Genomic DNA, 12,541 nt, shown 5'->3' with positions numbered 1-12,541 from the left:
ATACAAGCGTACATCATCCGCTAATGGGCCGGTCCATCACGGCATACACAGGGCGTACAAGCGTACATCATCCGCTAATGGGCCGCTCCATAACGACATACACAGGCGGCGGACAAAGTATTTTCTAAAAAGATAATCCTATCCTTTATTTTGAAGGGGTGTGGAGAGATTTCATCCGTTGATGTGTTTAGAGAGATTGTTCCCACAGTTTTCCTTCTTCCTCTTCGATGATCGGCGACAAGCTAGCGGCGGGGTCCGTCTGACATGCAGGTAGTGCTGGAGCGTGGTCGTGTAGTCGTCGTCGTTCTGTTGCAGCGCCCCAGAATTTTCACCCTGATGGAGCAGTGTCCGGTCGCACCTTCATGCTGTGTGCAAGCCATCAATTATGTTCAAGAAGTGTGGCGGTGATGTTGCGAATTCAAGCCGCCGGCACCAGTGAGAGTGGCCGAAGGTGAAGTGGAGGTGAGGAGTTCCATTTTGTCAGCACCAGGGGCGGCGGACGGTCGGCGGCACGGGTTGCGGCCATGTGCCAGCTAATGTTTGATTCTCCATACCAAAAATTTAGATTTGCAAGAATGCATGTTCCAACCTTTGACAATTCGGGCCCGAGGGTGGTGGTTTTATCAAAGGTGGAAGAGTTTACGTAGGTACTCTCCCTTTGTCCATGAATAAGTGTAATTCTAGTTTCTGTCTTAAATCAAAGTTTTAAAACTTTGATCAACTTTATAGAAAAAATAACAACATTTATGACACTAAATAGTATCACTAGATCCGATTTGAAATTTACTTTCATAATACTACGCCAATTTGATGTCATATACTCCCTCCGTTTCGAAATATAAGTCTTTTTAGATATTTCAAATGAACTACAACATACATATGTATGTAGACATATTTTAAAGTATAGATTTACTTATTTTGCTTCGTACGTAGTCATCTATTGAAATCTCTATAAAGACTTATATTTTGGAACGGAGGGAGTATGTTATTATTCTTTTCTTTATAGTTAATCAAAATTTTAAAACTTTTGACTTAGGACAAAGATAGAAGTACACCTGTTCACGGACAGAGGGAGTACAGTATTACGATCAAAGGATGAACTGATTCAATTCATCATATACCGCGTATGATACATCTATGAGCACGTTCAGTACAATCACACCTATGTTTTTACACCACGAGAACCGGCAAAACAATTTTACAAGCGAGGGAAAAAATGAACAGCTCGATCCCTACGATCGAGCCACGCCACTACTTGACATCAGTTGATCGGCCGATCAGCCTCATTTCTTCCACATTCCACTGATCCTCCGGAGCACGTTGCCGTTCTTCCTGGCCGCCGCCGCGTCGTCGTCGAGCTCGTCGTACAGGCCCGCGTACTTGCCGCCGTCCAGCGACTCGCCGCGGTCCAAGATCTTCCCGTTGCCGCCCTTGCCCACGGTGAGCAACGCCATGGCGGTCTCGGCGGCCTTCCGCCACTGCTCGGCCTGCACCCTCAGCCGCCTCAGCTCGGCCTCCGTCTCCCCCTTCTTCGCCGCCTCCGCCGCCGCGTCGGCGTCCGACTTCTCGGGGACCTTCTCGGACTCGTACTGCCGCAGCTCGAGCTTCAGCTGCCCGTTCTCCTGCAGCGCGCCTTGCAGCTGCGCCTTCAGCTCGTCCGCCGTGCTGTTCGTTCTCGCGTCGTCCTGCAGCTTCTTGGTCGCGTCATGGGCGCGCCGCAGCTCGGACTCCCTGTCGAACAGGCTCGCCTTGAGGAACATGACCTCGGACTTGGCGCTCGCGAGCGCGGCGGCGAGCTTGCCATGCCGCAGGTCGGACTCGACCTTGATCTGGTCCATGAGCTCGTACGCGCATTGCGTCTCGACGGTGCTCAGGATCTTCTCTTCCTGGAACCTGGCCTCCACGTCCTCCAGCGCCGACCTCAGCTCGGCGGCCTCCGAGTCCGAGCAGTTGCAGCTCTGGCCGGCGGCGGCGGCGGCCTTCACCGACGTCGTCTCCGCCACCTCCTCCTCGAGGGCCTTGAGCTTCGCGCGCGACTCCTCGAGCTCCGTGACGACGAGGCTGAAGGAGTCCATCAGCTTGGAGCCGTCGGTGAGCAGCGAGTCGATGGTGGCCCGGCTCGCCTCCAGCTGCTGCTTGCACTCCTCGTGCAACGCTCGCGCCCGCGCCTCGGCCTCCTCGCTCGCGGAGAGCTTGGCCTTAAGCTCGTCAACGGTCGCCAGCGCCTCCGCCACCTCCTGCTTGCGGTCGGCGCGGGCGGCCGCGGCGAGCTGCACGCGGAGGCGGTGCACCTCGCCCATGGCGGCGACGAGCGCGGCCGAGTCCGCCTCGTGCTGCTTCTGCATGGCCTCCAGCTCCGACTGCCACGAGCGATCGCGCTCCTGGGAGAGCCGGCGGAGCTCGAAGATGCGGGTCTGCTCCACCGAGGAGAGCTCGGCGAGCTGCCCCCGCGAGTCGCTGGCCTGCGCGGACGCCTCCGCCGCCTGCGCCCTGGCCTCCTCGGCCTCCTGCAGGGCCCGCTTCCTGGAGTTCTCCGAGGAATGGAGCTGCTCCTTGGCCTTCTTGAGCTCGTCCTGCAGCTGCGAGAGCTGGGACTCGAGCTCCGACAGCTTCATGGGCGACCTCCTTTTCTGAAGTCATCAAATTCAGCAGAAGATTAGTGGTGTGTGCCAAACTCCAATCAGCAAACTCGTCGTGGCTTCACTTTCAACCATGGCATGATTAGCGAGGGATTAGTGATGGAAAGTTCTGGTATTTGGAATTTTAGATGATTGTCTTGCTGTGCATTACTGCCCCTGCCAACTTTCACCACTTTCGGCTCGAAAGAAAATACTTTCACCACTTCGCATCATCACACTGCAAGAGTTCTGTTGGCAGTTGTCCTTGCAGTAAGGCACGGATTTGTGAAAATTGGCGCGAACATTAGCTCGAAAAAATGATCATTTGACCAAGTAAGAACGAAGTATTTTGTGTGTTCTAAAGGTACTTGATTAGTACTATGCTTAACCTTCTTGTTTTTTCTGAAGACATAACCAGTACAGAGAATAACTACCGATGTAAGTACAGTGTCCCTCTCTGTCTGAAACTTTTATCTGGAGTTGGCCTCCGTGTTGCGGTAAATCAAACCATACTCGGATGATTACTAGGACAACTACTAGTAATATTAATATCGCTTAATGGGAACACTTCATTTTAGCTACCGGATAGAGGTACCTGTCTGTTTCAGTGTACTCGGAGTAACTGACAGTCTGCTACATCAAGAGCGGGACAGACCAATAGCCAACTACAGCGAACCGAGACAGTATCAACGTCGACAGATACAGGTATTGCCAAATCCGGGCAAAATGTGAGAAAACATGGGTGGCATTCAAGAACATGTAGCGACATCTCTTAAGTGCTCGTAACGAACTCTCAACAGTCTCTCAAAAATCCCTTTCTTTCTAATAAAGATTAAAAACAAATTGGAAGCAGAGATTCGTACCTCTCTTTCGGCGCTCATGGTGGTGCGGCGCTCCACCTTGGGGCTCCGGCCGGTGGGCGACTTGGTGGCCGCCGCGTCGACGCCGGAGTCCAGGCCGGCCAGCCTCGTCGGCCGGCCCGTCTTGCTTGCTCCGAGGGGAGACCCGCGGGCAGGGTGTTCCACGGAGCCATTCCTTCATGCCAAGAACGCACAAGTACAGTCAGTCAGAAACCTCAACCAAAAAAGGAAAAGAAAATCGTAAGGTAGGGGAAGCTAGCTGAGGCTGAAGTGAGGTTCCTTGCCTCACGGCTGTACTGCTCGAATATAACCTCAGAAAATGCATCTTGCTCAAGTACAGCATGACTAGAGGAGGAGGCGCAGGATTCCAGTGCCCCCCTTCATCCCAAACGCAGGGGAGAAAAAGTTCTGACCAGAAAGCAAAGCTCAAGAACCGCTCCGGATTCAACGGCTCAAAACACTTCAGCTCGAGCGAAGTGAACCAGATGCAGAGAGGAGAAGCCGCGAGAAGCAATGGGGAAACAAAGAATCCGAGGCCGGCCGAAAGCGGCAAAGGAGACCGACAAGAAGTGAATGGGGAGCAACCGGGCGAGCGAGCGAGCGAGAGAGACAGAGAGAGAGGGAGAGAGGCAGGCAGGAGCCGGGAAAGGGGAGGCGCATTAGCTTAATAACCTAATGATCCCCCGTGATATGCAAGCACGGGGGCGAGGCTTTACAGATGCGGGTTAGCGAGGGGAGGCAGGTGGACCAGCGCCGCACTGCGGCTCCTTTGGCCGCTTGGCGCCGGGCTCAAGAACCGGACAGGCGTTGCCCATGGCGCCATCTGCATTTCATCAAGAAAATGGAGCCATCTGCAAGCAGTCACGGCCACATGCGTGCAGTGCGGTGCGCCCCCGATTTTGAAAATTTTGGTCGCTTCCTGGCTGCCTCCGGCAAGATAGGTGGTGGTGTGTAAGGGTGGAAGCGTAGTTTATGGCCGCCCACACGAATGGTTAACATGTCACGGGGCGAAATTAGCGTGATTGGTTATGTTTATCTAAGGTACAGTAGTATACTGTAACGAGCATGCGATATTGGTGCTCCTGTAGCTGCAGGCCTGCAGCTGTTGAGAGCCTCTGTTTAATCTCCCTGAGCACAGAGCATATCAATCAGCAGTGCTGCCTCCAGTTCCAGTCCATTGATGAAGGGAGGTTCGAACACAGGTTAACTCTGCTCAAAACTTTGCGAGGGAGCAGAACAGTAACCGGATGAAGGCGAGATAGGAGAACAGCTTTGGCGTCAAGGGGAAGGTAGTAGTAAAACCGGTGCATGCACATTGACTGAATCCGTGCTCAGATGATCTGAGTATGGAAGAGTAGAATCTATCTAACATCGCGGAGACCGATGCATGGAGATAAACAAAGCATGGTACGCGTCAAGATAAGCAACGCATGGAGGAAAGAATCAAATAAGCGGCAGCACATGACGCCTCAAAACGGACAATCAAACTGCTAAAAATATCAAGCGGCACATGGATGGAACTCAGTGCTCAGTAGAGTAGAGGACGGAGGGGGAGGATGGCACGAACGAACGAACGGAACATACCTCGCCTTGGCTGTCTGCATGGCCGGCCGGCTATATCTCTGTTCCGAAATTTGATTGAGAGCCACCGGCACTGCTGGTATGTGTGGTTTGCCCACCTACAGGAAAGAAAGCTGCAACGAGACAAGCAGAAAAGGGCGGTCAGCTCGGCTCCCTCTCTGGACCGGAGGAAGAAGGCAGGGGGGAGAGGCCAAGAGAAGGCTAGCTAGACGCTAATCGCCACTTTGCTATGGCGATGGAGGGCGAGAAGGCCCTTTGTAGTACTAGTATCTCCTCTCCACATGCACGAGAAAAGCAACTAAATAATGGAGGGAAGCAAGCAAGCAAGCGTTGTAGTACTACTAGCGCATCATTCCCGGCTAGGCTTGCTTGCCGATTGCTTCCCCGTCTAACCTGGCACTAACCAGTGCACCGCAACCACTTAGCCACCCAACAGCGACGGCCCCGTGGCTTTTTAAACAGCACTAATCGGGAGGCATCATCCTTAAACCGGGAGGCGCCCGTTTCTTTAAGCTTTGCTTTGGCACGGGCGGCGATGATCACCGGCCGTCTACATGCATGGTCCCTTGCAAGATAGCGCACATTATACGCGCGCCACTACAACCACCAGACTTGAGCCCGGAGAGAGGTGCGGCCGAAGCAAGCGAGCGAGCAAGCAAGCAAGAATCCACCACCATCACCATGGGAGGCTTGCCCTTTTGTTTTGCTCACTATCTCTTCACCCTTACTCAAGCTCCCCACACACAAAACAAAATCAATGCAATGGTGCACATGAATGGTGGAAAAGTAGTTGGGCCAAATGGCAAGTACGTGTACATCCAGTTAATTAGTAGCTCGGGTATTAAATACGTGCGCACCTAATCTCCTTTCCATTAGCCAAAGCGCCCGAGAGAAATGAAAGGAGAAAGCAGAAATAAGCCATGCTTTTACCTCAGGATAAACTAACAGACTGAGTTATTGATGCCCACATGTATTTATGGGGTGATTGGTGACGACGAGAGACAAAAATCCCCAAAGCTTGGGGAGGGAGGGACGGCCCGAGAAGCTTTACAGCTTGTATCTGCCGGATACATAAGCAACCCTGTCGGCCGAACTAGCTTCTTTTTTTCTTGAGAAATGTCGGCCAAACGAGCTAGGCTGGTAGTGGGTGGTAGACATGGGCTTGCACATATATGTACGAGACGAGCTGGGAGCAAAATTGGAGGTCTCTCCATCGTGGGATGCATGTCGTCCCTCCCCTCTCGCCTTTGGACCGATTCCAACGGGGCACAAATGCGTGATGCAACCGAGCTAGCATGGATGATGCGAGACGCTGAGGGAGGAAATGCATGGCGGAAATGTGAAAGAAGGAGCATCAAATCAAACCTCGCCGGCCTGTCCTGTCGGGGACGGGAGAGCTCGGAATGGGCTGGGCGGTGCCTTTCCTCCTCTGCTGCCGTCGCCCGGGTCGCTCGGCCTTGTTCACGCCGTGCTCTGGGACGCCACCATTGCCGAAGAGGGGGCGACGGAGGGGTAGGGGGGCATCTGCTCTGGGGAGTAGGGTGTCATCATGCCCTTTTAAACAAGAGGAATGGAATGGAGACAGGTCGTGGGGATTTCGGAAGGCTGCAGGGGAACGCAACAGCACGAGGAAGAAGAACAATCACTTTCCGCGCTCAGGGAGCTCACGCGGCAACAAATCAAATCGAATCAGATCAATGTGGATGGATGGATCTTCATACCCGTCGTACAGTGCTCGGGCTTTGTTTTTGCAATATCCCGCCCGTTGTCAACTCCTTCTGGTGCCTGTCGCCGTTGGGGCTGGGGCTGAGGTTGAGCTCAACGACGCGCGACGGGGCTGTTGGTCTCTCTCGTCTCGGATAGCGTTCTTCCACGCTGGGAAACCGGAGCGCGCTAGACTAGGCTAGCTGCTTTACCAAAGCGTGGAGCGCCGCGTGCACGCTCGCCCCTGCAGAGGCGTCAGTATTTACAGTACAGTACGCTACGATCAAAGGTGAAAAAGGGAAACTTGTCCGGCAAAAAAGAGTGTCGCGTGGCGGTGTACTTGCGATGTGCGATTGGCGGATGCATGCAGACGGGAACGAAGACAAATATACTACTCCCTCCGATCCCATTTAGTCTGCGTATAATTTTTTCCCGAAAAATCCGAAATGGTCTGCGCGTTCGGTTCAGCCACCCATTCTTTCCTGGAATACCCCTCCTCCTTCGCTTCGCCTCCTTCTCTCGCATTAATTAAGCCAGCTAGCTCGCCTCCTTTTTCTTCCTCGTACAGTACGTCAGCACGCATGCGTCCTCCTCCTATCTACTCGCCTTCTACTCCATCTTCTTCTCCTCCCTCTCAAGCTCAACCTCATGGAGTCTAGCTACTTGTGGGAAGACAGCCAGCCTGTAGAAGACAGCGAGCTCGTGCTTGATAGCCTGCTTGCGGAGGACAGCATGCTCGCTGACTGCAGCGCCCCGGACGACGGCGCGCTTGACGACGGCGACGTCCATCCGCACTACGGCATTCCCGCAGAGGGCGCCGTCCAGAAGGACGACGGAGCACTCAAGAACGGCGTCGACCACTCGCGCGACGGCGTTCCCACGACAGGCGGCGTCCTGCAGGGCGATTGCGCACTCGCGGACGGCGTCCTCCAGCTGCCTCACGGCGTGTCCGTGGAGGGCGGCGTCCTGCAGGGCGATTGCGCGCTCGCGGACGGCGTCCTCCAGCTGCCTCACGGCGTGTCCGTGGAGGGCGGCATCCAACAGGGCGATGGCGCGCTCGCGGACGGCGTCATCCACCCGCTCGGCGTCCAGGTGGTCGCGGAGGAGGGCGACGTCGTCCTCCCGGCGCTCGCTTCGGGAGGCCATGCGTTTGCGGAGGGCGTCGCCAGCGACGGCGGCATGCATGCAAAAGTACACTCGCCGGAGGTGAGTGCATCATTTTCCGATGATGCAGATCTAATGTCCAACTGTTACGGTTACACACCTGGCTTCCCGTGCTCTTTGTGTGGTGGCCATGGACGAGGCAACACAAACTGCCCAAGGTGTGCGCGATGGGGACGCTTGCTCGCGGACAGCAGCGTGCACGCACTGGAGCGCGACGACGAGGAGTTGCTGGCCGGCACGGAGGGTGAAGAGGCCGGCGACATTGATGCATCTCTTCTTTATGCTCCTGACTCGATGCCGGAGGAAGAATCTTTGCCACTGCCGGAGCAATTCTCTGTGCCGGATGAAACGACAAAGCGTGAGTTCATGAAAATTTATCTGCCGGAGTTTCATGAGTGATGATCAGCCTTGTGGAGTTTGAACCATGCAGGTGCGATGCTGGAGTTGAAGAACTTTTGCTAGTTAAACCAATGTGATGATCTTGCTACTAGTTGTTTTGTTTGACGTGAACCTATGTGAAACCAGTTGTTTAGTTTGACTTGTGCTGCTAGCTAGTTGTTCTGTTTGAAATATGGTTCTTCTTTTTTTGCAACGTTTGGATTGCATCATGATAGCACTCAAAAGATGGATTACATGATCTGATTACACCAGCAATAGCACTCAAAGATCGATTACATAATCTTCTTACATCAACAATAGCACTCAAAAGATGGATCACGATCTGATTCCAACAAAATACCACCACACTACTGAAGTAAAAAAGCCCTCGCCTCGTCCACGATGGATCGATCACAAGGCAACTTCACCGGGAGGGCATCAACATTTGCAAGGACTAGCTTCCTCATGTGCGGCACCTTGTAGTGTTGGCCTCCCTTATCCTTCAAAACCTCACGCATGCAAGATTGTAGAGTTAGGAATATCCTGTTGCACCTCTCAGTTGGGTATTGCTCAAATGCCTGGCACACCTTGCGGACTATGTCATCAATGGAACCTGGAAATAACTTCTGAAACAATGATTGTAAGGCAGCAAAAAATCCTAGATCAAGTATGTTAAGATCAGGGGAGTTCGGTGGCTGACACACCAAACGAATGTCCCACCCATCTGCCTGGGCCGCGGCAAGGAAAACCGGATCATCAACATTGACATGAGTCCTGGCATTATCCTGCTGGATGAATATAGGACGACCACGTTCAGACGTCGGCACGGCTCGGATCACTACCCCCGCTTCCGCCTGGGGTGTCCGCGCTGTGCACGCCGTCCGCAGGGCTCGGACCACCGCTTCCGCTTCCGCCTGGGGCATCGGCGCCGTGCACGCGGTCAGCAGGGCTCGGACCACCGCTTCCGCTTCCGCTTCCGCCTGGGGCACTGGCGTCGTGCACGCCGCGTTCGTCGCCATGGGCATGCTCCGCAGCAGCGTCTTCTGAAATTTAAACGTGGGCAACAGATCAAGAAGGGAAGATAAAACGGCATAAGATCAAAGGGAAAAACTCGATCCATACCGTCATCGCTCTCCTCGAACACATACACGTAATGCATGTCTTCAGCATTGCCATCATAGTGTTCTTCAACCTCGTTCCAGTTAATGGCGGAGTTGAGGTCGAGGTGATCCATTGCATGCTCGTGCTGATGCAGGGAAAAGCATACGGACTAAGGAGAGGTGTGTAGGCTGGTCTTTCCATGGAGCTTGATTTATAGACATGATTTTTTGGTTTTGGAGGGAACTGCAAATCCATGGCGCTGGCGGCCGGTAAGCTAATTTTCGAAGCAAATTTTCGAGGCTACTTCATGGCGCTCTGCTTGTTTAGGAGGGAAGTGAAATTGCGCTGTGTTGCGTTTAGGAGGGAACTTGAATTGTTGGCGCTATACAGTTTTGATCGAAGCAAAAATCTGTGGAAGATCACATCTCTTTTGAAGAGAAGATTGCTATCTCTACTCGAGCTGCTCATAGGCCAGCGTCACGGCATGCACGTCGTGTGAGAGAGAGAGATAGACAGCCATGCAACATGCAGAGAGAGGAGAATGCGGGCGGAGAGCCAATGGGTTGCATGGGGGCATTTATTGCTGCTTTGCTCCTCCCGTCCACGCGCATGCGCAGAGGGGCATTTCTGTCCATATAGCATGCAGCGAGCCCACCTCTTGGTATCCGCTCTTAGGCGCAGACAAAAAAGAATCGGAGGGAGTACATGCCACCGGATTGCGCGCTCTGACGACCCGTGTGCGCGCGTGTTTCGAACTTTTTACTGCCGAAAGGAACGAGACAGATCTACGCGCCTGTACCGTAGCAGAGGAGTCCCCATTGGTACCGAACTGTCGCAGGCCTGGGCGACATGGGGACGAGGACTGACCGGTCCAGCTCGCGTCGGTAACACGACAAGCGTACCATCCATCTTGCTCTCGAGCCCGGCCCGGACGGACGCGCGCATGCCGCTCCGCACGGGAGCGGGGACGCCGGCTACAGTACAAGCGTTGCGCGCGCGCGCGCAGCAGCCGCCGCCGTCGTCTTTTGGCCCGGCGCCGGGCAGGTAGGCGCCACCGCCAGCGGACGGGGACGGGACTCGACCCGTCGACCGAGAGGCACGTGAACTCGATGCCTGCCCGGCCGCACAAAAGTCCCGTGCTCCCGTCGGCATGTGACCGGGCTCGGGAAATCGGAGAGCAGCGGAGGCCTTTGCTTTGGCCGGCGTGGATCCATCGGGCCCGGCCGGCCACCGCGCGCCGTCTCTCTCCGAGAGCGAAATCTACCTTGGTTTTTACGACGCGCGCGGCTCCACCGTGCTCCAGATAAGATCTGCCGCCGAATCATGGCGAGACTGCATGCGCGCCGGCTCCACCGCCGGATAACGGACGCTGATTTCTCCGTGCAGTCGCAGTAGCGATGTCAGCTTAATTGCGATGTGGTTTTAGATAAGAGATGGTGATCTACTACTCGCCCGGACACCGGACCGGTGCGCGCACAGTGCGCGCCGCCGTGCCCCTACACGGCAGGCCCTGCTACAGTGCATATGGATCAGCGGCCAGTGGTTATCGTACGTACACTTGAGCGGTCCAACTTGCTTGCCGTTGTGTCCACTGCTCTCTGCTCCTGCTCGTTGACAGGCACCTCCGGTCGGCCGGCCGGCCGTCTCGCCCGCCCGCCCTCAGCGCACGCGCATTGAATGCGCGCACCCGCCCGTGTTGCGATCGTTGGTACTAACCACCGGCAAAGCAAAGCATAATGGTCATCCAAGGCAAGGCAGACGACATGGCGTTGTGTGTTATTACGTGGTACGTCCGCGTCGGGGCCGAGGGTTTCGTCCGCTGCTGGTTCGCTGTCGCTCGGTCGCAGGCCTCTCCTCCCCTCACATAGCTTCCCCTGATCGAGCTCCGCTAGGGCAGTAGGTCTTCTTTTGTTAGATAATAACGAGAAATAAACGAGACAAAGAGACACGGATTTTTACGTGGAAACCCTTGCGGAAGAAAGCCACGGACACACGAAGGCGCAATCACTATGAGGAGGAGTATTACAAGTACAAGACGATAGGCCGTCTGAGGTGCGACTACATGGGATATATAGGAGGGCAATACATGAGAGTCCTTGAAGGACAAGTAAACGAGTTGTACTCGTACGCGTCGACGTCAACGCAAAGGCCCACACCAGTTGTACTATGTCTAGTCTAACACGTTATAATTTGGATCACAATTTAACAATCTCCACCTTGATCCAAATTTCCTTCAATAGTCGAAGAAAGTGAATAGCTCCATCCAAATCAGCATAAACACCTTGTGCGTCAAAGTCCATAGGACTAGTGAGAAATACCAACTAAGCCTGAGCAAAGCTCAAACTTATTGGTCGGAACTGGCTTTGTCATCATATCAGCTGGATTATCATGAGTACTTATCTTGCATACCTTCAAATCGCCTTCAGCAACAACATCTCGAATATAATGAAATCTGACATCAATGTGCTTTGTCCTTTCATGATACATTGGATTCTTTGTAAAATATATAGCACTTTGACTGTCACTAAATACGGCAGGGCAAGATGAATCTCCACAAAACTCAGAATACAAACCTCTCAACCAGATAGCTTCTTTGCATGCCTCAGAAATAGCCATATACTCGGCATCAGTAGTGGAACAAGCCACAATAGACTGCAAAGTTGCTCTCCAACTCACAGCGCAACCACCAATGGTGAAAACATAACCTGTGAGTGATCTTCTCTTATCCAAATCACTAGCAAAATCAGAATCAACAAAACCAACAAGTCCATCTCTAGTTTTCCCAAACTGTAAATAAGCATTAGAAGTACGTCGCAGGTATCTGAAAATCCACTGAACTGCTTTCCAATGCTCTTTTCCAGGATTAGCCATGTACCTACTGACAACACTCAATGCATATGATAAATCCGGACGAGAACAAACCATGGCATACATAAGTGAACCAACTGCACTTGAATAGGGAACTCTAGACATTTACTCAATATCTGCATCTGACTTAGGACATAAAGCTGATGATAATTTGAAGTGTGCAGCTAACGGAGTACTTACTGGCTTGGCATTATGCATATTAAAACGACGAAGAACTTTATCAATATATCCTCTCTGACTTAGATATACTTTTCTAGACGGTCTATC

At 53.4% G+C, this 12,541-nt stretch overlaps 2 protein-coding genes across 5 annotated transcripts; both read right to left on the bottom strand.

Annotated features, from left to right (window-relative positions):
- Positions 1 to 1,006: 1,006 nt before the first annotated feature.
- On the bottom strand, positions 1,007 to 7,039 carry LOC123062503 (interactor of constitutive active ROPs 2, chloroplastic). 4 transcript variants are annotated; one of them, XM_044486045.1, is made up of 5 exons: positions 6,781 to 7,039; positions 6,425 to 6,664; positions 5,063 to 5,172; positions 3,482 to 3,653; positions 1,007 to 2,630 (listed from the first exon to the last, which is right to left on the bottom strand). In XM_044486045.1, exons 3-5 carry the CDS (start codon positions 5,080 to 5,082, stop codon positions 1,284 to 1,286), a joined length of 1,539 nt encoding a protein of 512 aa, XP_044341980.1. In that variant the 5' UTR covers positions 5,083 to 5,172; positions 6,425 to 6,664; positions 6,781 to 7,039; the 3' UTR covers positions 1,007 to 1,283. The 4 variants fall into 4 exon arrangements, with proteins under 4 accessions (XP_044341980.1, XP_044341982.1, XP_044341981.1 ...); XM_044486047.1 differs by lacking the exon at positions 6,425 to 6,664 and having other exon boundaries at positions 6,781 to 6,993; XM_044486046.1 differs by lacking the exons at positions 6,425 to 6,664; positions 6,781 to 7,039 and adding an exon at positions 5,990 to 6,284.
- Positions 7,040 to 8,641: 1,602 nt separating this feature from the next.
- LOC123058753 (putative polyketide hydroxylase) lies at positions 8,642 to 10,053 on the bottom strand. The gene is made up of 2 exons (XM_044481444.1): positions 9,428 to 10,053; positions 8,642 to 9,348 (listed from the first exon to the last, which is right to left on the bottom strand). Exons 1-2 carry the CDS (start codon positions 9,537 to 9,539, stop codon positions 9,119 to 9,121), a joined length of 342 nt encoding a protein of 113 aa, XP_044337379.1. The 5' UTR covers positions 9,540 to 10,053; the 3' UTR covers positions 8,642 to 9,118.
- Positions 10,054 to 12,541: the final 2,488 nt, after the last annotated feature.

The sequence above is a fragment of the Triticum aestivum genome, chromosome 3A, assembly GCF_018294505.1.
Source record: "Triticum aestivum cultivar Chinese Spring chromosome 3A, IWGSC CS RefSeq v2.1, whole genome shotgun sequence".
In the NCBI taxonomy this organism is placed as follows: Eukaryota; Viridiplantae; Streptophyta; class Magnoliopsida; order Poales; family Poaceae; genus Triticum; species Triticum aestivum.
The sequence above is the reverse complement of the archived record's forward strand: the minus strand, read 5'-3'. Positions and strand labels throughout refer to the sequence as shown.

What these genes read in the sequence shown, in the direction of transcription:
- LOC123058753 (XM_044481444.1), bottom strand. Translation starts at nt 9,539, where the DNA reads ATGGATCACCTCGACCTCAACTCCGCCATTAACTGGAACGAGGTTGAA. An exon ending in GTTCGAGGAGAGCGATGACG is followed by an intron (nt 9,349 to 9,427) that starts GTATGGATCGAG and finishes TTTAAATTTCAG; the next exon opens with AAGACGCTGCTGCGGAGCAT.
- LOC123062503 (XM_044486044.1), bottom strand. Translation starts at nt 3,821, where the DNA reads ATGCTGTACTTGAGCAAGATGCATTTTCTGAGGTTATATTCGAGCAGT. An exon ending in TCGAGCAGTACAGCCGTGAG is followed by an intron (nt 3,654 to 3,762) that starts GCAAGGAACCTC and finishes CTTGGCATGAAG; the next exon opens with GAATGGCTCCGTGGAACACC. An exon ending in CCATGAGCGCCGAAAGAGAG is followed by an intron (nt 2,631 to 3,481) that starts GTACGAATCTCT and finishes TGATGACTTCAG; the next exon opens with AAAAGGAGGTCGCCCATGAA.